This window comes from Carettochelys insculpta, chromosome 14 (genome assembly GCF_033958435.1).
Source record: "Carettochelys insculpta isolate YL-2023 chromosome 14, ASM3395843v1, whole genome shotgun sequence".
Lineage (NCBI taxonomy): Eukaryota > Metazoa > Chordata > Testudines > Carettochelyidae > Carettochelys > Carettochelys insculpta.
The window spans coordinates 26,837,578-26,862,612 of record NC_134150.1 but is presented as its reverse complement, the minus strand read 5'-3'; the positions used below and the strand labels follow the sequence as shown (position 1 = coordinate 26,862,612).

Here is a 25,035-nt window from a genome sequence, read left to right as displayed (position 1 = left end):
CCCCCGGCCCCCAAGACCTGCTTTTGAGTTAGGAACCCCATGGCCACAATATCATGAAATGTCAAACACCTGAAAAGCTGAAACTAGCCTATTTAAAAAGCTCTGGCCATGAAATTTAGTCAAATGGACTGTGATTCTGGTAGGATTCTCCTCATGAGCTATGCACAAATGTGGCAAATTTTGCCCTCAGCTACATATACACACTGAAATACATTGGAATTGCATATTTGAGGAAAGAATTTGTCCTGGAAAGAATGCCCAAATGCCTAAAAGAATTTCAAGCACCATGTTTCCACATTGTGGAGAAATGTTTTAATCATCTGTTTTTAATTTTAGCGTTATTTACAATGTTGTGGATCCCTTTGTGGAGCAAAGCAGCTCTGCTGTGGACTAAGGGAAGTGGTCCCTTTGTGCTTAACAAGCAGTTCAAAATTAAGCTAACCGGTAGTAAAACAAAACCATAAACTGATGGGGGAAGCACATTAACATGAGTTTGGTGTTTGAGTTTCACAAAAATTAAACAATCTTTCCCATTTTCATGCAGAGGCCAATATCAGTATTTGCACTTGTTGTTGGTTTTTTTTTGTTTTTTTTTTTTAAATTTGTGGGCAAGATAGTGATGCCACAGTACAACAGCTAGTCGAGAAGACCAAATCACTGGTGTAGGCTGTTGGGTATCAACATATGAATTTTAATTTTCTATAATAAGCCAAACAAATCCATACCCTTCAAATTACATGAAATATGTAAATAATATTTCCTAGATTAACAAATCTCTACCTTACTTTTTTCAACTATCCACACAACACAAAAATCATCTTTGGTCATAAAAATTAGAGAAGTTGCATCTGTTTTTCTGTATGTTTACAGGTATTTAAGGTTTGTGTTTTGCAAATGGTTTCTTTTTAAAATTTGTATTCTGTCCAAGCTCATCTACAAAATCCCTATAATTGTGCTGACCATATGTTCCTAGCGTAAATAATAAATAATATTTTGTACTCAGCACCCTTGAAGTCATTGTATGTCATGGGTAACCACAGCAGACATTTTCTATATGATTGTACAATATACTGTATTAGAGACCACTGTATCAGATTACTATAAAAAAGTAATTCATGTTAACTAGCCAACTGCAGACCAAGTATGCACATTAACAAAAACCTTCTGTGATCTCTCTAGGTCTGGCAAAGGGTTATGCAATTCTCTCTCCTTTCCCATGCAGTAAAATCCACACAACATTAAAAGAGACCAAAAAGGTACATAAAATTGTAAATGGATCTCTCTCTAGGTCTCTAAGTAACTACAAGTTACTTAGGGTCAGCAATTAAGTAGAAAAGCACAAGGGGACTATATAATATACAATTTCATTTCTTTTACTGCTCAGCTAACAGGATACATTTCTGAAAAGTCTGTTATTAAACCATATACTGGGTTCCTCTACTATTTGACTTCGTCGGAAGACCTCACCCAAGAAATATGAATATGATACTGGATAATGCATCTTCATAACATTTCAGTAGATTCCTTTAAACCAACCCACAAGTCTGTCCTAGAAATTACTAAATATAGCTTTTAAGGTTGATGTACGGATATTATTTTTTTTCCAAAGAGTAACATTTACAATCTACCCAAATTATATCATCCCTCCCTTGGCACAATATGTTGAAAAACAGGTTACCCAATGGGCACTGTGCACATCACCCTTCAGCACTACCCAACCCTACTGGATCAGTTTTCATGCAACCCATTAAAGCTGGACATCACTGGAATTAATTAATTAAACTCTGTTCTCAACTACTCTCAGGGTCATCAGATCTTCAACTAAGGGCTTGTCTCCACTTACCAGAAGATCGATGCACTGTAGTGGATCTTCCGGAGTTTGATTTTGCGTGTCTGATGAAGATGCAGCAAAACTGATCTCTCTGGGTTTGGCCATCGACCCCTGTACTCCATGTTATTGCATGGAGTAAGAGATGTCAAGGCAAGACTAAAGAGGCTTGGACTTCACTAGGGAAGTAAGTTGATTCTGACACATCGATTCTAGCTATGCATATCTGAAATTGTCTTACTTCCCTAGTATAGACTTACCCCTGAATTTCACACTCCCTTCTGTCACAACTTACAGTGAAATGTAAAACAGAACATTGAATATAATAAGATAAAAGACCTCTAACAGAGTTTAAAAAATCAACAATTAAAAGTTTCCTTTAATCTCGTTGATAGAAGAGAATTATTTAACAAAAATCAAGTTCATGCAGAATGCATTGCAAATAGCAAAGAACTTTGGAGAACGACTGAAAAAGAAACAGTTTCACTTTCTGGATTTTATGCATCAGTGCAAGGCTTGCATTGCCTGAGAAGTGAACAGCACAGAATGTTCAAATCTAGAGCCTCCCTATTTCTTTTGCAATTACGAAAAATAAAATTGCATGTAAACATTTCTACTATCTTTAAGGCTAGTAAAACTGTTTGGAAGAAAAATCTACATTTTACACTTAAAATTGACTTGACAATGTCTAGAAACTTTTGCTGTCTTTTATACTTATTATACCAATATTTAGTTGCAATCCACATCAACTCATATAGGGAATAGGTCCACATGAATACAATACTACCAGTCTGTAGAACAAACTCAGATCTGGTGTGAATGTCTTCACTGGCTTCATGAAAATTTTACTCATGCATAGCAGTTTAAATCTGACTCCACTAGGGGGTGGTATGATGTTGTGTTCCCACCTACAATAAATGACAAACCTGCTGTAAACACTTACCCATATGTCAATCCATTATTACAAGAAAAACACACAAGTCACAGAGCATACAAAATATTGGTGAAATCTCCCTACTAAAGTTCTGACTGAGGTTCTAGACATATTATTGCAGAATTCAAGTTCTCTAACTAGAGAATATAGTCTTCTCCTCACTGAAAGTTCAATGGAAGTGAGAAAATTTGTGTTAGGAAAACAGTCTGTGAACACAAGAAGCAAAGACATAAAAATAGGTTCAACCACACAATTTGTAAAATCAGCCTCAAAGGAACACCATAAAAATGTTTTATAGACGAAGTTAGGCATCAAACCAAACTATTTTCCCTACCACCAATCAACATTAATTTAACAGAACAACCAATCTAATCAGAATATATGTTCATCCTACACAAAACACAACATTGTAGTCTTCGAATATACTACAATATTATACATCATGCATTTTTGGTGGCTCCTGATTTCCTTAAAATTCCCATATGACTGAACCTCAGAATAAAAAAATGCACCTTGATTGAGGTGTAGCCTATTACTTGACAACCCCCCCGCCACAATGTATTGCATGAATAAAAATAATGTAATACATATTCAAACACAAGCAGATACCTGCATACTAGTGTTGGATGGGTTGTTTTAACTGCATGAGGTGAAAGTGCTAGTCCTTCACATGTAGGCTGTCCAATTCAATATCTGACTGAGGACATACATGAAAAGAGTTTGGCGGTTTTAGTAAAGTCCATCATGTGTCTGTCCATATACCGAATGACCAGCCCAAATATCTGACTAGCAGATACAAAATGAACCAGAGATGGAATTGTGGGATGTCTTACAAGTGAGAAGTGAATTGCACTGGCAAAGCTTCAGGAGCAAGTGTACAGAGAGTTGGTATACACTAAAGCTGGCTTATGTTATTGCTATTTGTCCCTCACTTTCTTTTTATATGCAATAAAACATTTAATTTTGGAGGAGCTCTTTCTTTTAACAGAATAATATACTGTCAATCATAACACTCCAACCGGGTGATGAAATAGTTGCAGAGTGTTCATGTCTTTCTAGAGCTGGTACCCGGAAATAAGTACTATACAGGAGTTTAAGCTAAAATATTAGCATACGTCATACAGCCATGCAATCTTTGCATGTAGATCTGCTTTTGAATGGCCAATAACAATAACCTTCAAACCAATAGCTTCTGAATAAATGCAGACTTCTCTGTCTGTAAATATAAATGGCCTGCTAATCTCTGCCAAGACACTGCATATAAAATGAAAAATTCAAACTATATATATATTTCACTTGAAGAGGCAAAATAAAATGTTCCTGTTTTCTATCCCCTTTTGTAGCTTTCGTGAAACCAGTCAGTGAACCTCAGGTTGGTGATCTACTTCTCTTGATTCTGTCCGAGCACGAATATAATCACTTGTCTGCCGGCTGTTCTGCTGTCTGCTGTTCATTCTCCATTTTTTAACAGCTAAATACATATTCACAGCATACACTGTCATTGCCAAGAAACCGAATATCTAAAAGAAAAAACGTTTTGTCAAAGGCAATCTTCCAAATACAAAATTTTAACAGTTCAACAACAAAAGCATTAGAAGCTGGTTTTGTACTTAGCATTGACACATTGTTGTGGCCTATAAAAATCAGCTGTGATGCCTTCTATTTTAAATGAATTCCCACTCTTGCAATCCTCATTAAAGTTTGCCAGTTCAGCCACAAATGATTCACTTGCCCCTATGATGGCTGTGTTAATAAAAATAAATACTATTTTATTCACCCATAAAAGAAAAACTTCCTAAAGAGAATGCAAGGAGATTTTTGCAAGACTAACAACTTTAAAGTGGGTTTGATTTCATGCATAGCTATAACCTGTCATTAAAAATAATAATCACATATTTACAAACGCCCATTCACAGTTACAGAATATCTTAATAACTAAGTCTAAAATTTAAGATTCCTTCACTTGCACCATGAAAACTTTTGGAAGGAAGAGGGTTCATCCAATATCACCTCATATTATAAGGGGAAGAGCTGATTTCCTTGAAATCAGAACACTGCTACTAGCCAAAAAGGTGTACAGGATAGCCACTAAAATGTATACACATTTATAAGCTAGAGTGAGGAAAATATTCAATGGGAGGGTCACACTTTACGTCTGATGAAAAATAATGATCAAGAGTAAATAAATTAGTATTGTTTTCTTACCACAGCAGCAATTTCTGCTCCAGTTTTATGGTTCAAAGCAGCCAATACTACAGATGCAATGAAAAAGAAGAAAGTGCTCAGTCCAGTGTTGACAAGATCCTATAAAAATAAAGTTATTAGAATTACACCCAATATCCTTTTTTGTTTTATATTGGATGGGTGAAACACAGAGGAGGGGAAAAAATACAAATCTGCATTAAGACTTCGCCCAAATTTAATGCAGTTTATTCTTTTGCAAAAATGGCAGTGATTCTCATCAGGAAGCACACTCCACTCAAAACATGCATACACACAAATATTACATACCTGCAATGCTAGCTAAATTTGCAAATCATTGCAGAATATGTTACACCCATTTCTATGCACTTAGTATTTAGAAGTAAGAGTAATTATCGTACAAACAGTGAATAAAACTATGTTACTACAGCCGACAGTAAAGAAATTTGTAGCATTCCAACTGCTTAACCTTAATGCCACTCTCATGCACAACTCAGGATACTGCTCTCTCATAACCCACTGGAGCCAGACAGCGTCTTATTTGTAAAAGTTCTCCATTCTTAATGGCACTACATGAATAATGCAAACTGTAATATTTGCACACATGCTCTCTCCCCCCTCTCATTTGCATATCTATTGGATAGGCAAATATGTAATAGTCACACAATATTCATCTATGCATGTCCTCCCCACACACTTATTTATATAGGTATTCGACAGGGTAGCATGTAAAATCCACATACTGTTTATGTATGACCATAAAGCAAACAAACAAAACACTCTCTCCCTCCCCCCAAGAGGTTACTGGGATTAATAAGAAATCCGATTTTTTTTAAAAATGTAGAAACACTCACAGCAGCAACATGTGCAGTTTAACTAACTAGATCAGTGTTTCTCAGCCTTTTTTTGATGAAGTATCCCTTTAAACAAATGTTAGGTTCCCCCAGTACCTACAATTTTCAGTCACAATTTTTTTCTTATTATTGCAACACATTTGTTCTAGTCTATCAGAACAAGTTGTACTGCAGTTAGTATTACTAGTATGTTCAGTGTTCTAGACCTTCTGAAAACATTTTCTGAATAATTGCCTGAATATTACACAGCAGTGGTTTCTCAACCTTTCCACGTAAGTGTAGCCTTTCAGGAGTCTGATGCGAGCACAGAAGACCAAAGTTTCACCTCACTTTAAAAAAACCACTTGCTTCCAAAATCCGACCTTAAAATACAAAAGTGTTGCAACACCCTATTACTGACAAATTATTTACCTTCTCATGTTTACCATAAAATTATAAAAAAATTTATCAGAAGATAAATGTTGTATTTAAATCTAAGTGTGTAAAACACAGAACTGAACAAGTCATTGTATGAAATTTGTTTGTATCAACTTCGATAATGTTTTTATGTAAGCCTGTTTTACAGGTACCCCTGGTTGAGAACCACTGAACTAGACTATGTGTTGCTTAGCAATGAAGAAATCATGATGCTAAGCTTCCAGCTTTCCAAATCTGGTCATTAACATGCTGCTGTGGACAACTAAACATCCTAAACTAGCAGGTATTGACAATACTGCATCCAAATGCCAACAGATGAAAAATCACAAGAGCAAAAGAAAAAGTGCCAAGAGAACAGAGCACAGTGTCATTTATTTTACAAAGAATCCCTAATGTGGGACCAGCTTTGGCAGCGGCAGGAGATCTGGGCCCCTTTGAAGTGCTATGGCAGTGCAGCTCTGGCTATGCACGAATGTGAGGAAGTGAGGGGTTGGGGGGTGGCCGGCATCACAGCCCAAGTGGCGCGAAGTGCCCTTGGCCCCACCTCATCTGGGTGTGGAACCACTTCCCCTCCCCCCACTGTGCCCTAGGGACAATGGTGGCTGTTGGTGCCACTGGCTTTAGAAAACAAGTTTTGAAGCTCAGCATGGGGTAACTGGATGAAATTTAATGGCTGTGTAATTGGGTGAAATTTAATGGCTTGTGTTATACAGGAAATGAGACTACATGATCTAACCATTTCTTGTGGTCTTAAACTCTGAACCTGAACGTCCAAGTCAAAGGATACAGAGCAGGGCTGCAGAGAGACTTCCCAGGGCCCTGGGCAAGGTAGAAGGGAGCCCAGCTTCATGCCCCCAGAGCAGGAGGGGGCCTCAGGCAGAATGGGGGACTGGCACTTAGCCCCTATCCATAGTCACATCTCCTGTGCTACCTGGACCTGCTGACCAGGGTGTCAGCAGTGATTTAAAGAATCCAGGGTTCTGGCTGTTGCCATGGTGGTACCAAGAAGGTTGGACCCATTAAAACCATTAGGCCCCAGGGCAGCTGCCCTCTTTTCCCTCACCCACTGGCAGCCCTGACACTGAGTAATACAGGCAAGATGTTCTGACCAGTCCATAAACAGAAAAAACAATCAGGGCCTCAAGAGTAATCTCCTTGTCATAAACTAGTCTAAAGTCTGACTATGAGAGAGATCTAAGAGAGAATGAGAAATAGTACTCAAGTTTAGGTTGTCCCTACATTTCTCTGCAATTTTTTGTTTTGTTTTTAGGAAAGAGAGCTTTAGGGCTGGGTGGCAGTTGGACAGACTGTCTAAAATAAAGCAGGAATTTGTTATCATATTCTACTGAATTTTTCAGGAAAGTTGCCAAGTTTCTTCCTCTGAAAAAGGCAGCACTTCTCATTTCAAGTGAGCATCAGGACAGTCTCAAACTTTAATGCTAAAATCTGATTCAAAGAAGCTCAAACCCAAAGAAAGAGAGGAAGCTATAGTAAGGATTCTAGAGGCAAAATGTGCTTCCTAAATTTTTTTATGCATAAATATGACAAAATGGGTAACCATAACAATAAAAATAAACTAATTGAAAAAAAGATGTAGTTTTAAATCTGGCCATGGTGTCGCTGAAGATTTACTATTGTACTTACCGACAAAGTGAAACCACATCACTCAGATAGAAGGACTTCAACTGAAATTACACCCCCTCACGAGACAGAATGTTATGCCATAAAGCAGTGTTCAAAACTGCCGTCCATAAGAGAATAAAGTCTATGATCTGAGTCAATCCCACTCTCCACTGCTACTGCTCCTTTATGCTCTGAGGAATAATTTAATGACAGACTGATTTGCTGTTGTTTGCTAGTGATTTGTTAGCCAATGGTCATACTAGCTATTCTAATCAAAAAGAAAGAAGAAGTATCTAAAATTTGTCAGATAGTGACTCTTTCAATATATCATTCATGAGGCAGATAATTGACTACAGTAGCTCCCACAAGGCTATAATTTCAAAAACCTCATCCTCAATTTATGCTACATATTTAGCACTATGCCACATTTTTTGTGCCCACAACAGCCAGAAGGTGGAAATATTAGTAACTAAGTGGCAAATTACTTGAGGATTGGCACTGGGGACAAAAATCTCAGCAATGCTGCATGGTAGAGTACAGGACGAGGGGGAGGGGCAGGAGAGGGAATCTGGAGTTATTTGTAGTACCAAAGTACACAGGAGCCCCAGGCTACATCTACACTAGCTCGGAAAATTGACCCACTCTAGTGGGACGCACAAAATCAACTTCTCAGGGTTAGCAGTTGACTCCTGTACTCCTCACATTTACCTTGCTCAGTATGGACAGCCAAGCATGACAGCTGCAGATCAGTCAATTCTAGCTATGCAATTGCCGTAGCTAGAATTGTGTATTAGGGATTGACTTTGCCTAGTGTAGACATAGCCTAAAACATGGACCGTATAAACACAGAACAAAAAGTCTTTGCCCCAAAACAGCTGACAATACAGGACAGGAGACAATAGATGTACGTGGACCACAGGGGGAGTATAAAGAAATAAAACATTTGTCAGCATGATAAGCAGTGATCTCAGAACACCAACAACCTATTGTCGTTTTTATAACCATCATGGAAAACGTGTTTTGGGATGGTTTGAAAAGACAGTAATGAGTCTCCAAAGGTTATGAGCACGGTTTGTACTGCTCAGGTACGACCATGCTTATGACAAACAAGCGTATCGTGTGCTCACCTCATCTGTGTGATTAAATAAGAGAGTTATTGGTTTTGTGTGGGCATGAGGGACAGAGAGCACCAAAATTAATCACAAGTTTACCTCAGAAATTATCTTAAAAATTATGTATAATCATTTCCCCATAAGGCTCCATTAATGCCTAGTGGCAACTACCATAACTGCCACTCTGTGTTTAAAAATTCAAAACCTGGTGCAGTTGTCTATCAGGTCCACTGTACCTGAGGAGACCTGGCCTTCCCATATATAGTTATCCTTCTGGAACTTTCTGAATAATAACGAGGACTGCCTATATAAGATTGCACCTCAGCAGCACACTCACTTACTCTCTCCTGAGAACTTGAGAGCCACAGAGCTGAAATCACTTACGCTGCTGGCATTTTGAGCTGCAGCCGCTACCTGAAATTACTTTCCTGTTGGAGGAGCCTCAACTGCTGTTGCGCCACTTGTCATCCTGAGAGCCCAGCATTCAAGGAAAAGCTGTGGAGTCAACAACAGCTGCTTCGGCGTGCCCAACACCGCAGCGCGCCCCCCTGCTGGCACTGACCATCATCTTTGGCCAGCATCGCCTGGACCTGCTGCCTACAAGCGCCACTTTTTGATGCCATTGGTTCTACAGAAGGCCTTGCCTAACACAGCGCCCTGCGCCAGTGCAGCAGGCCTCTCAACTAATGGCTGTATAATAAAGGCCTCGTGCCCTGATTCCAGGCATTTTAAAGCCGAAGACTATATCCTTTCAAATATTATTTATTATAATTGTTATTTAATTGTTTATTATAATGTTTAGGTATTAGTATAGGTAGGCTAGCTAGTCTTAATAGAGGTATAGATATGTATAAAAAGTAGCATGTATGTAATTTAATTATTATTATTTATGTCAGGATAACTACCTCGTGTCAGGCAAATCCTGCACCATATACCCCAGCAGTGGTCCAGCACACCACTGACTGTGGATAGGCTCTGGCCTAGCAAACCAGAAAGCCTAAAATCCCTGTGGCCTATAGAGCCAGAATAACCCAGCAGTGGTTCAGCACACCACTGACTAAGGATAGGTCCTGGCCTAATTAGCCAGGAAGCCCAAATACAGCTCATACAGAGCTTTAGGGCATTTTAGCCCAATACATTAAAGGCTCTTAGCCTGCCAAGAGTAACCAATCCCTATATACCTCTGGTGGGTACCAGGCACTCTAGCCTGTCTCAACCGGATACATATTAACTAATTTTTCAGTTATTCCTGACAGCTGATTACTGTGACCTCTGGCAACCAGATTGTCAACTAAGTTGCTGATAGTAAGTTACCAATAATGAGTCTTATATCCTGCATTATTTGTTGTTGTTGTCTTTTTGTATTCCCTTGTTGCATGTAAACTAATAAACTGCTTTGATTCGTTCCAGTTTAACATTAACCTTGCACTCTTCATTATATCTCAATCCCTGGGCATAAGCACGAACTGAATCAGTGTCTGTCTGCACTTACCCTCACGTTACATCTGGGTTATTCTGGCTGGGCCAAGGCTAGCCAAGCCCACTCCCATAGAGTATCCCCACGAGGCATTTAATTTGGCCACCAATCTCCTGTTTTTCCTTTCCCCTCAATTGCCTCAACAGAGTCGAGCTATTTTTGCAAATATTTATGAGTATTGCCTTAGAGCAAATTAAGCTCTGCCAGGCAACTATATAAGCAAATCACAATAATGGCTACGCAGACAAAAGCCTCATTAAATAAATATTGTGATCCAATCTCCAGACACATTAAATGTAAGTGACCTTCGTTACCATCCCATAGTTCAACTGTGAAATTAAGAGTTGGTTTTATTTACATTATATTCCGTGTCTTCCAATTTTCTGACCACTTCCTGACGCAGGGCACAGCAAAGCAATATCCAGGCAGCTGACAGAACAGGCAATCCAAGGATGTTGTAATGTGCAACATAATCATCCCATCCCTTTCACCTTTACGAATCAAGCATTGACAGGCAGAGGGAACCAAAGGCCTAACTGAAGTGACTGGGGTGGAGAGATTGAACAGAAGCTGTAAATTTGAAGAATTCTGTTGCTGCTGATAGGCAGAAAGTACCTTCTGAAAAGCTGCATGGGAACAGATAGGGAAAGTGCCAGGTATTGGCTTGTGCTAGCTTCAAGCCCTCCCTCAATCATCATCTAACCTGCACACATGTAATTTTCCAAGAGAAACTCTGAGTGGAAACAGAAGTTATATGCAGTCAAATGTGTCTTTTTTTTTTTTTTAAAAAAAAAGTCATTTACAAGAACACTTATTATAACTGGGCATTTTTACAGAGTCCTTCTCTTGGCCATTCAATTCTTGAAAACTAAAAAGCGTGCATTTAACTGTTTTGACTTCCTTTTAAATGTATATAATCTGGGAAACAAATCTGTATTTCAGTGGGATGCATTTGTCAAAAACCTGTTATAGAAGTTTGAGGTCTACCACTCTCCAAGATAGTTTCTGTAAAATAGAGAGCAGAAACTAACATTTCCTTTTAGCTTCATTTTCATTGTCCAACATCTCTAATTCTTTCCCCCAAACCATCACTTTGCTTTACAAAGTTTGGGCTGTTTTCTCTTTGTTCTTATGTGCAACCATCAATTTGAAGTTTATACATACACCAGTTAAGTCTACTGAGCCCAGTCTGATCACCCCATAATTTTACTCCTGTAGTCATGTTATTAAGCATCATATGATCATTTGCAGTGCAGTTACTAATGGAAACATGCTTTTCAAAGTAAAAAATAAGCCCGATAAATAACCAAAAGAATAGCAATAGAATTCCAGAGCCACCTCTTTCACCTCCAAATCAATTTATTTTCACCCATGCAACTAAGCACATATTCAAATATTGGATATTGCAACAAAAGAATTCTGGACAAATTTCTAACATGAATCCTAACAGGACAGGATCCCACCCAGGGCAAGACAGTCAACAGCCAACCATTTCAGAACTGGGCACATACTAAAATTAAGTATCCAGAAAAAAATCACTAGATGCTTCTGAAAATCCTGGATAACATTCTAAGGGATAAGATGTGATTTCCTGGCATTTGAAGAGATGAGCCAGGTCAGAATAATGACTTTATACTTATATAGCTCCTGCTATTTCTGAGTGTTTACATAGGCTTTGCAGAAAGCAATGTTTCTTGTATGAGAGTGACAAAGTATGCTGCTTCTAGTCAATGTTTTCACACTTTCACCTTTTGATTTTCTAAAGTCTTGTGTTGTTTATTAAATTCCATGTTGTTCAGTCTCCTATTCCCTCTCAAGCCCTTGCATCTTACTACTCACCAATTCTTTTGGCAAGTCTTTCTAGTCCTAGACCTTAACAGAAATTACTGTCTGCTGTTATACACATCACTAGCAATATAAGCCAAGTTCTAGTAGTACTCCTTGTATTTAAGTTAAAGTTTTACTAGTGCCTCCTTAGGAGAACAATGCATCACCATTTTCTAATCATCATGTACCATTATGACAGAACACTGTGCAATATCAGATGGGGATGGTGAACCTAGAATACAACCTGAGGCTTATAATAAACCCTGACAATGGTTCATAGATAAGAACATGAAAATGATGCATCTTCTTAAAGACATCTCTGACAGACACAGCAGTTTCTTGCAGTATCCAGGATGAGCATTATTTAATTAAGTGAAACATTACTGAATTAAGTTTATATGTCATTGTGAGCAAGGATTGTATGTAATTCCATGGGGGGAGGAAGACTACAGCTCTCCAAGAACTAAAAAACATTGAGCAGCAATTCACTCATGTTGTAATTCCTCACAAGTAGGTACCACCTCCTAGTGAAGCTTGCATATTCTGCTTCAAAATGGATTCTCTAGCAAACCAACAGGCAAAGAAAGACCTTTGGGATAAACAGACTGAGTTTAAACCAACATAGGACCTGATTCAGCAAGCAGATGGGGCCCTCTATCTAAAGGAAACACTAACCTTTCCTGGAAAAGGCTGAATGAATGTGACCTATTTGATGTGTGTCCTTAAACCAAGGTGGTTATGAACTTGGAACTGCAGAAGACTCCCTTGGTGGGTGTGAAGAACTGATCACCTGTCAGAGCTCTTTTTGAAGGCGGGGTGATCTTTGGTAAGCTTACTAGTATGTGTGTAGGTTCTTTTATTGTTCTTAATGGGTTTTGTTCACAATGCTTTCACCTTAAGAATAACTAAGCTTGCTTTGGAAAAGCTGTGCGGTACTTCTTACCTAGAATTAATTATGATCTTTATGGCCTTTGAGGACAAGGAAAAGCAGGAATGCTGAAGCACTCTGACTTGCTAGGGAACTCCCAATGTAGACAAGGAACTGTGCAGCCTGGAAATATGCCACTCAGGAAGGAGAAAGACTCATGTCTCTGCCCAAGGGAGGTGAAGAATGGGAGCTCGAATCCTAAGAATGCATACCTCAGCTGGATCACAGAGGCAGAATAAAGGTAAAGTTGCCCTGAACTGTGACAACCTTTCTTGACAGGAATTAATAAATAAATAAAGCTTAATGTTCGCTGTGAAGCTCTTTAATCTACAACTTTGTAACTGAGATACTTAAAGCCAAGAATGATACAATAAACAGCTTCTTCAGAGAACCATCAATTATTTTGCTGTCACCTACATGGCCATTTGTACACATCATCCCCTCAGCAGCTTTTCTAAAAAATTTACTAACCTGCTGAAGTAAGTTTTCAGGCAACATGAATATCTAATGCTCAACCTTCAGATTCAACAAACGTGTGTTTGTGAAACAAGGCATCTTACAGAAAACTGAGGGAGACAGGAGCCAAGATTGCAATTCAGACAGATTTGATTTTAAAATCAAGTACACACAGATCTTCTAACATTTGTGACAACTGCTGGCTTATTTAGATACAAATCACTGACTAACATGAACAGATACAAGACAGTATAACAAACTTTCTAGTTGGAGCAACTGGTTATGTAAGTAGAAATTAAATGTGACCTACTAAGTCCCAAAAAATCCATTTCATTAATGGAATAATTAAAGATCTGTGTCTGCAGCAACTTTATCATTCTCCCTCATGCAACAGTGTGTTGAACATCAGCATTCTTTACTGCCTCCACAAAAATTAAAGATGATCTGCAAGTTTACCACCTTCATCTTAGCTTGTACAGCTACTCTCCTGAGGAACAACCATGTTCTTTAGCAACAAAGAACAAGATCTTAAAATGTTAGAGACTATAAGCCTGGAACCCAAATGCATGATCTTTTGTTATAACTTTCCAGTCTTGGACCTACTAGTTATAAAATCCTGTTTTATGTTCCATGCCATCTGTATGTTTTAACATAGTTCTACCAAACCACAAATTCCACAACAAATTCCACTTGTACCTCCTTTACATATTTTGCTCTGTCCAAATAGCTTATGATTCAAATAATACACCGATAATGAACATATTTTGCAGTTACACGAACCACTTTGTTATAAATAATTTGAAAAATTTCTATGCAGTTACAATGCCTATTGGTCATCTGGAACATGCATATTAGTGTACATCACAATCCTTGACGCTATGTGCAAGTATCATTGTAAAACAGCATGCACATCTCAGCTGCGTATCAGAGGGAAATGGAATTTTCCACTGTCATCTTCCCTGAATACTCATACCTCATGGTTATGTCCTACAAGATAATCCTATGAAGCACAGAGGAATGACTGATTCATTTTTTTTCTCACTGTCAGATACACAGATTTAGCTCTCTTTCTAAAGAAGTTTCTTTTCCAGCTCAGCAATCCCGTTCCTTCCATATACTGTGTCTCAATAACATTTAAGTGGCAAATACATTTCTAATTAGGATGAAAACAGAACACTGTTGCTGAAATGGCTGAAAATGTAAAAGCCATAAAATAGGGGTTGTAACATTTGCTTATCTGTCCTAGATGTTGGCAGAGAATGGCGCATTTTTACCATAGGCAGAAGAGTCATGCAAAATCCAAGGGGCACTTTTTCTTATTGTAACAAACATTGGTACTGCCAGTAAGGACTAATGACATTAACAGACTGGTTAGTTAGGGATAAGAGTTGGGTGAGATCACAGAAGCAAATTTGCTCTCCAAAGAAAACACAACATTTGTGTGCTATATTCTTAGACTATGGGTTTCAAGAACTATTTCAATGAACAGATGAAGAGGGTTGAAGCAAAGACACAGAATCAATGCTTCTTGGTATTAAATAAAAAAAGGTTATCTACTGAAAATCTGCCTAATCTCAGTTTGCCATACACAACCAGCAGCAGCTGATGAATCTTTGCTGGTACAGATGGCCAGTTAGCTTTCATCTGTGACCCCATGATAAAATGCTGGGGCACTGATCAACCAAACCATACAGAAAGATCAATTTTTACAACATATGACAGGGCCCATGGGAGCTGACTAGATGACCCAATAATTATTTTCCTCTTTAATTTCTAGACTTATTGAGGATAATGTCTGTACAGGAAGTTTGTTATAACAGATGGCTTTATCTCAGATAAGATTAGAAAAGAGTCATACAACTCCAAACCACTCAAAAAGGTGACAAAGAACACGGCATATTTGAACTTCTGTAATTATATTACATTACACTTCAAAAAATCTTCAGTTAGTCTTTAAATAAGGAAATACTGACCTAAAATGGATGATTAATTTAACAGGTACTGAAAAAAGAAATTATAAATAGACAGAAATATGAATGCCTCTTGAAATGCTGTTCAGAAATGATGAAGCTTGTCATTACTGAAAATGCTTTTAAAGGACTGTATCAAACACAAAGTCTGTAGAATTCCTAAAATAACCGTCAGACTACAGAAAAGGCACCACAATATTTCTCTGAGAAAGTGTGGAACACACAATCTGCCACATGAACAAAATAAGGTTAATGTGTGGGAAAGCTGCAGAGCCTATATTAGGAACACCAAACATATTGCATCCCTGAATTGCATAACTCAAAAATCAACATAACCACAAAGCCCAGATAAAACTTTTCTTGGACCACTAGGGCATCCTACCTTTACCCAAGTGTGCAAGGAGCTTGAACGCCTCAATTTGCATGCATACCAGAGCAACCTGGAACTATCCTAATTATTAAAATCACTGCATATAGTTCATCAGACTACAGGTCCCAACAACGTAGCCTGCAGGAACTTACCTGAACATAGAGAACTGGGGTATAAAGATGGTCTTGGATTACAGGAATTCGGCAATTCCCAAGTCCATCTCCAGCACTGCCACAGATTCCCTGTCTTACTTTGAAACAGTCATTTAATTTTTCTGAAGGGCTGGTCTATATTTACAGTGCTGCTGCAGTAGTGCTTAGTGAAGATGCAACCTATGCCAACAGGAGAGCTTTGCTCATCTACATAGGCATTCCACCTACCCAAGAGCAATGTTGTTATCCTGACATAGGTTGGCAGTGCCGACCAAGCCATTTCCTCATTTATGTAATGTGGTAATAAAAATACTTCTCCCAGAAGAGCAGTAGTGCAGTTTACTTGGTGCTTGTAACCCACACTGAAATATTTCATGGAAAGTGCTAGCAGCGATTCCCAACCTTTTCAAGATAGTAACCTATTTTGACAAATCAGTGTGACCCAAGGCAGTTCAAAACACGAGAGGTGGGCAAGGCGTGAGGTTCTCCCCTGGGAAAAAAAATTATAAATCTTGATTCGCGACCTCCACTCGCCTCCAGGTATAAACCCCTCGCAGCCCCAAAATGCCCTCCCACCTACCTCACACAAGCACCACTGCTGCCCCTCACTGCTCCTTTGTTGGGCCATCACTGCCATCATATGGCTCCCCCCAACCCTCCTACTTCCTTCCCCCACCTGCAGTGCAGGCAGTTCCCTGCCCTGCCCTGCCGAAATGCAACTCAGTTTAACTGGTTTAATGGTTGGAGCCCTCCTGCCAGCCATTAAACCAAGTTCCATTTCAGCCTGGCAGTGCAGGCACTGGGAGATGGAGGAGTGAGCAGCAGATACCACAAATGGCTCCTTAAAGAGTTACATGCAGCTCAGAACCGCCCAGCCAGCGACCCTTAGAAAATCTAATGGCAACCCATGTTTGGGTCCTGACCCATAGGTTGGAAATCCCTGTGCTAGAGAAATACCACTGAGGTATTACTGTATGTCTCCATTGATCACACTTATATGTAGCAACCCATGCAGTTTTGCCTGCAGGCTAAGCCCGGGATACTCAACATACTACTGTAGACCTTACACTGTACTAAAATAGTACCTATGGACAGACAGACTTCAGTATAGTGTATTAAGACAAGACCTAGAAATTTGGTCAAAATAACTAGTCAAATCAGTTGAATAGAAAGTCTACCACAATTGCATACAAGGTACAGCCATGCACTACACAGTCAGAGTATTTGCTTGCTACAAGCTCTTCCATGTCAGACATTACTGGGTATGTATGAAAGTATCTTCAGTAAGGATTATCACTATATTCAGTGCTACAAATCATAATTACAATATCATTAAGATTATTCCATCTGCTCAAATAAAAAGCTATAGAGTTTTAAAATAAACCTTCAGTTCATTATTAGAACAGCAATAAGACACACTTTAAAAATAAATAAAACATAAATCCAGATTAGTTTCCGAGAACAGGTGATAATCCACACTGCAAAATGCTCTATTTTCAGTTAATAGACTTTAAATCCTTTCTTCTCAAAGATCTTGATCAGACTCTTATGCTAGAGATGGATTTCTCACTCCCAGTACAACTATATTTGTCATCGCTTGAACAGGGCTATTCAAATCCACAAGTATCTACAGTGGTTGAAAGCACCCTGGTGGTTAAACAGTTCATCTTTACTGCTTTATTGCAGATGCGGGGAGTGAGGGAAGCCTCAACTTGACCTTCTCATCTCAGGCACTTTGGCAGCACTGTCAGGCATTTCCCACCTCACACTGGGCTACAAGAATGGCTTGCCATTCTTAGCACTGACTGTCTGGGATCACTGTGATACAAGCAGCCAGCCATCTCCCCTCTCCTTGCTGACTCCACACAGGATAGGAGCAGGTAGAACAGAAGGCAGACAGAAGAGGAGGAATCCTGACACAGACCTCAAATTTCCCAGCTTCCCTTCTCTCACATACCTCACTTAACTTCCTCTCCAGACACTATTCATCCTCATCCACCTTGCCACCCAGCCACCAGTCACTTCCTCAGACAGCCTCTAGTTTCTCCTCCAGTTACCAAATCCAGCCCCCTAGGATCCCCAGACACTACCTCCTATATATTTATGCATCCCCCAATTGCTAGTGTCTGTGTATCTCCGATGTCCTATCACCAGCATGGTTCAGGATAGGGTGTGTTGACATTTAAAGTTACATGAGAATCATCTGCAAATATGCAGATTTGTCTATTACATATTTTGCAAAGATGTCATACATGGGGCAGCAAAAATCCCACAGCTTTGTGTAAGATTAGGTTTGGCTGATCCACTGGGACTACAGACCTAAATGTACAACTACATCAGCAATTTATAGTAGATTACTACAGAGCTGGTGGTAAGTCAAAGCAAAAGCCAGAAAAAAGGAGTGACTAGACTCATTCACTCAGGTGAACTGCATACAGATGTCCAAAAGTTAAGATATAGGTGTTCAATGGATCTACATGCTGTCATACTTGCTCATATCAGGGAACCAAGTCTCAAAGTTAGGTTCATAGCAAGAAAGAAAACGAAGATTAACTTTGAAGGCATGTGAGTTTCTGGCAATTTTTCCGCTCCCCCAAATTAACAACATTTATGAACATGAAGATTTTTAGTCTGTCACTTACAATCTTCGGAATGAAACCTAGTCAACAGAGATGACTTCTCCTTGCTGACAGTGCAATTTTCCCCTCATTATAATCCTATCCTTGTGTTCTTCCCCTCACCTCAGAAAGTCCGAAAACAGCAGCAGTTTATTACAAGGATATTTATCATACATTCCAACCACTTTTTGTGTGGATTTACAGATATAATAAGATTCCAAATTCTTTTTTTGGACAACATATCTCAAAGTTATGCAGAGATTAGGAGTATTTTTTGCCCCCCTTAGTCATGACGAATACATGCTGGCACTCCATCCTTTCAGAGGATGATAAATTGCTAGAAGACAATTCCAGATTTATTTAATTTAACATCGTTCAGTCTCATTATATTTCCAGCAACTCACTATGTTGTGGGTGTTCAAATTGGACATAACTGAGATATTTTACTCGGTATACATAGCATTTATTCAGGATCTTAAATTTCAGTAAAAGACAGGCATAGTTTAAAGAACAAACTTAAAATGTTTATTCAGCTATTTGTACAATATGAATATTTGGATGAGAACTTACTGTAAGATTCCAGTTGATCTGTGGTATTCTTGTATTAAGATTTAGACTGAATATAAGCAATAAAGCTCCGGTAACTACAAATGCACTACAGCTCACAAACTCAAAGAAATAAAGGCCTTCGCAAGGGGAGCATTCCATGATCGTCTCTATGCAGATGAATGCAATTAGTGCCAAAACCTAAGGGGAAAAAAAAACAAATGGAAAAAATATAAATAGATTTCCACATTTTGAAAATAGCCACAAGTATTCCTGAAATTTCCATTGGGAACATGATCAGTTTACTCTCAAGAATGTGCAATATAGCTGAGAATAGAGAACTATTTGAAAGCAAGACTAAAAGGAACTAATCCAAGATTTTCAGGTACTTCATGTATCATGAAGAGTATAGTAACAAAACTGAACTGATTTAAAGACGATGCAGCCACCGGTCTTGGGCTACTGAAAAAAAAAGAGCTCCCTTTCCTCAGCCAGACACTATTAAGTGCAAATGACAAAGCAAACTTTTTATTTCCTTTTTTAACTCATCTTATGTCTTTTCAAAACATGGAGAAAATATTCAACTGATTTTACTTACTAGTACCAACAATATCCAGATCAATACCATTTAAAATACCATTTTCTCTTATATTTTAAGGGTCACAGTCAACTGAAAAATTTAGTCAGTTTAAATAAAAAATTGGGAACAACTTCAAATGTGTATTCCTGCTTCTGCATTCCTCATGCTATTGTTAGGATTTTAAAATAATAATTCCTTATTTCTGGAAATACTTAATATCCTGCCCACCTCCCATCCTTTATTGCTGAGCTAAAGCCTCATATAAAGGAAAGAATCTAAAGTCCTGATCCTGCAAATGCTTACATTCTTTGAACTTTGAGCAGGGTGCAGTCCCTCTGAATTCAAAGACAGTATAAAGTTAACAAGCTCACGCATAAATCATAAGTGTTTGCAACACTGATGATTAAATGACTATACAGGGGATTAAGTGAAATTTACTTTGTAAAATTAACAAAATATTACCAAAAAAGAAATCTCTCAGATATAGCAGTCTTAGCAATAATAGGTATAAGTCAGAAATAAACGCAATTTTCAAGCTCACAATTCCCCTTTAAAAATAACCTGGAAAAAACTGGTTTCCTCTCGGTTTTTCATATTTTGTGACAACTTGTCAACTTTATCTGCATCTTAAGAATCATGGTTTTTCCCAGAAGTTACAACAGCACGTTGACCAAGTCATTGGTATGCTAATCCAATGGTCCCAACCTTTTCAGGAACATGGCATACATGAATGAGACAAACAATTCCAGGACATACCCAATTTTTTCAGCTAAATCAACTGCCCATTAATGTCACATTTACTACGGTTACAGTCTTAATACAGGAGGTTTGCAACATAGTAGTGCATACAAAAAGCTAAACAAGAATCAAATGCATTAATGTTTCAAATCTACCACAAAATACACCACCTTAGGCTGCGTCTACACTATGAGATAAAATCGAATTTAAAGGAATTAGCTCAATATTAAAATGTCACTGTCTTCACTGTAAATATCATTAGCTCGAATTAGCAAACCCTAATACTGATAACAAATTGTTGGTATTACTGCAGGGGTATAACATCAATCTCAAATTTAAAATTTTGAATAAAGGCTAGTGTGGAAGTGCCATGTCTTTAATTCGAATTGATTAGCCTCCAGAAGTGTCCCATATGTATCCCACAAAGGTACATGGTGACCCTCTATGTACGGCCACTTCTTTCTCCGCTGCTCTTCATGCAGGTGCACAGGAAGAAGGTCACAGGAAGCCCAGGAATTTTTGATTGAACTGGAATTTGAATCCTGCGGCACCCAGACCTGCAAATATAAAGGTACGACGTGCAACTGACAGAACCAGGAGGTGGTGGACAGGGGCCAACAGCACAACTGCCTACCACTATGCCAACATCTGCAGAGGACACACGGCACAGGGAACCCAGGTGGGTTTGGGGGATGGCTGAAGGCACAGCTGCCTGCTGATATGCCAACGTCTACAGAGGCGCATGGCACAGGGAACCTGGGTGGGGGGACCTGGGGTGGGTTGAATTCTGTTACTGGGTGCTCTGAGTTCTGGGAGAGTGCTTTGCATTCTGGATTTCTAACATGAAACACCCATATAAGCAACTGGGGCTAAGGCACTGTGGGATAGCTACTCTCAATGCACTGCTCATGCTGCCGAACATGCATGAGGCAATGGGGACGTGGAAACTCAACACAGAAAAATGGTGGGTTGAATTTCAAGGTTTATGGAACTTAAATTCAAATTCATAAGAACAAGATTAAACATCAAATTTATTAAAAATCAAATTTATCTTGTAGTATAGACGCAGTTTTTGACAGTGAGTACAGACATATCTTCAAAATCTGCTCAACACCATGCTAGGGATATTGAGTAAAAGAGTAACCACTGAAAGCAGGCTCCCCTCCCCACCAGCCCATTGGAGCCAGAACACAGCATTTAAACTGCATCCCAGGTCCAACAGCCTCACTCCCCCTTGCCACAACAGGGAGTGGGGTTAGGCCAAGAAGCAGCATTTCAGCTGCCTCCGATGCAAACAGGGTCCTGTGGAGTTATCAACTTCCTCCTGTGGTGGCTCTGCAAAGAGCCATAGTGAGGGAAATAGATGAAATTTCACAGCACACTTGAACAGTTCTCACAGCACACCAGTGTGCCATAGCAGATTGGTTGAAAATCATTGTCCAGAGAGAAGCTGTTTCCTTCAGTTTGTCTGCAGGGAACTGATGAAATGAAGATGGAGAGTACGACCAGCAGACAAAGAAACCAGGTGTTGGTAGCAGGTCACAAACTTGACAGACTTCTGAGGCAGGGACAGAGCTTTGGGCAGGAGACGGGACGAGACAGGCAAGTTTTCATAGCAGGAGTGCTGTTTAACGGCAAGTGGCCAAAGTCAGAGAAAGGTGACCTACAGGAAAGCTCCATGTATCTGAATGGAAGTTCTAGGAAAAGAGGAATATCCTGGACATTCCAAAGGGCTCTTCCCAAACCCAAAGAACACTTCAGAGCTGTGAAAAACCTGAGGCTAGAGGCATGTTTATTAGTTCATTTGGATCTGTTCCTTGTGCCATTAAGTAAAGCGGAACAGTGTTTTAGAATCCTGTGCTAAGTCTATCTGTGTCTGTTCACTTCTCTGTCTCATGTTCCCACATGGCTAGAATTCTAGGAGAGGATACATTTAAACTGCGATGGAGTCTACAGAGCCATCACTACCCCAGGAGGTAGGCAGTTGGTCCGTGGTGTCTCAGTTCTCAGAATGCAGTGCTACTCAACCTGTACCCCAAAGTATGCCTAGAGATTCCCAGACCAAGGAAAGTGTCATTCAGACTCTGGAGGTTTAAAGTATAAGAGACCCAGTGAGGTGGACCCCTGTCCCAGGAGTCTAGTGAGCGTCCACCGGGAGTTCGGCCAAATCTGTAACATATATAAAAACAGCCTGAAGGATGTTTGATTTCAATTGCCTTCCCTACCCCCACAAAAGTGATTTTTTCAGTTTCTCGGAAATTCTATTTAGCCCAGAAGGCTCTATAGTAACTGAAGAACTAGCAAGAAAACAGCACTAGAGTCCTAAGTGATGAAGCTAAGCAACTAAGGGGAGGTGTAGGCTTTTAGTCAGACTATTTAAAATCTATTTCTGTGTTACTTTTTAAATGTAAAACACAAGAAGAAATATAACTTTCAAGCCTTATTTATATAGCAAACAGTGACACAGTTCAAAAGACCAGGGAACCCATAACAGAAGGGGAAACGCTACCTCTGCTCCAGATTTAATTGCAAAACGCCTAGAAACTTCAGAGGGGCAATGTAGGTCTCTTAGGTTATATCTACACTATGAAACAAAATCAAATTTATTGAAGTCTACTTTTTATTGCTAGATTTCATAAAGTTGAAGATGAGTATCTACAAATGTCCAGAAAGATTACATATGTGTCCAGAAAGTTGACATAGTGTGTCCCCATTCCCTTATTAGGTTTGACTGCATCAGCAATGCATTGTGGGTACCTATCCCACAGTGCCTGAACCCCATTGCATTTTGGGTTTTTGTGCCAGTGGGTTATGGGAAAAAATGTCCCACAAATGCTTGTGGGTTTCTGATGTCATCATCCCAGAATGCAAAACACCCTCCTTCCCCCGCCGCTGGTAAACAAAGGGCTGGCAGAAGGAATTTTGTGCCATTTTTCAAGCCATTTTCCAAAAGCCCGCCCCAGCTCATGCTGCTGCACAGCACTAGCATGGATTCTGAAGAGCTTATAGCCATTGCACAGTGTGTAATGGCCACTTCCTGAAGTGCCATGCAGCATTTTATTAGAGAACGACAGTGGGATGATGAGATGAATGCAGATGTTTCAGATGATGCTACTGAAGAACTGGAAAACAGAAATGCAGCGTTGCAGGTTGCCCTAGATACATTGCTTGCAGTAGAACACGGTTTCTGGAGACGTGAAACCAGCACACAGTAGCGGAGCCACATCATTATGGATGTCTGGGATGACCAGCAGTGGCTGCAGAACTTTCACATATGCAGGCCACTTTCATATAAACTTTGTGATTTGCTGTCCCCCACCCTGAAGTGCAGCAATACCAGAACGAAACCTGCTTTGACAGTTCACCAGTGAATGGCAATTGCTCCAAGGAAGTCTGCAACACCCAACACCTACTGGTCAGTGGGAAAACAATTCAGGATGGGCAGATATATGGTGGGTGCCGCAGTGATGCAGGAAGCCAGTGCAATCTGTGACCATCTAATGCAAAAGACAGGTGACTCTGGGAAAAGTGCAGCACATTGTGGGCCGCTTTACTGCCATGGGGTATCCTAACTACAGTGGGGTGACAGATGGAATGCACATACCCATCATCGTCCCGGACCACGTGGTCTCTGAGTACATAAACCAAAAGGGGTACTTCTCAATGGTGTTGCTGGCTGTGGTGGATCACAAAGGTCATTTCACCAACATCTACATTGGATGGTTGAGAAAGGTGCATGACGTGCATCTACAGCAATTCTAGCCTGTACAGAAAGCTCCCAGATGCGACTTTCTTCCCAGATCAGAAAATCAAGATTGGTGACATGAAGATGCCCATAGTGATACTGGGCACCCCTAATTATTCCGTTATCCTTTGACTCCTGAAGCCATACATCGGCACCCTGGATTACAGCCAGGAGCACTTCAACTACAGACTGAGCAAGCACAGAACCACGGTGGAATGTGCCTTTAGCCATTCAAAAGCCAGGTTCAGGTACCTTTTGACCCATTTGGATCTCTCCCAAACCAACATCCCCACTGTGGTTGCAGCATGTTGTATTTTCCATAATATTTGAAAATCAAAGGGGGAAAATTTCATGCCAGCCTGAGTTGCCGAGGTGGATGCCATAAGCAGGAATTATGCACAGCTGTACACAAGGGCATTCACCAATGCACATACATAAGCAACAGCAATCAGGGAGGATTTGAAAAATAGATTTATGAATGAGCAGACAACTACAAGAATCTGCTGCTTTTAATTATTGTGACACCACCCCACCACATCCTTTATGAAAGCACCTCCAAGTGCACCCCACCCCATGTGAACCAATAAGCTACATTGTTGTTTTAAAAAACTTATTTTTTATTTACGGGGTGGAAGGTTAAGCGGTAGGAAGGAAAAGA

At 39.6% G+C, this 25,035-nt stretch overlaps 1 protein-coding gene across 2 annotated transcripts in view; it reads right to left on the bottom strand.

The window, feature by feature from the left end:
- Nucleotides 1-23: 23 nt before the first annotated feature.
- The window catches only part of CMTM4 (CKLF like MARVEL transmembrane domain containing 4), a 62,678-nt gene continuing 37,666 nt past the window's right edge, over nucleotides 24-25,035 (bottom strand). For both annotated transcript variants that reach the window (XM_075009021.1, XM_075009020.1), the window contains 3 exons: nucleotides 19,339-19,515; nucleotides 4,968-5,066; nucleotides 24-4,282 (listed from right to left, as the gene is read on the bottom strand). In XM_075009021.1, coding sequence (XP_074865122.1) covers nucleotides 4,121-4,282; nucleotides 4,968-5,066; nucleotides 19,339-19,515 — 438 coding nt within the window. In that variant the 3' untranslated portion in view covers nucleotides 24-4,120. The remainder of the gene's footprint in view (nucleotides 4,283-4,967; nucleotides 5,067-19,338; nucleotides 19,516-25,035) is intronic.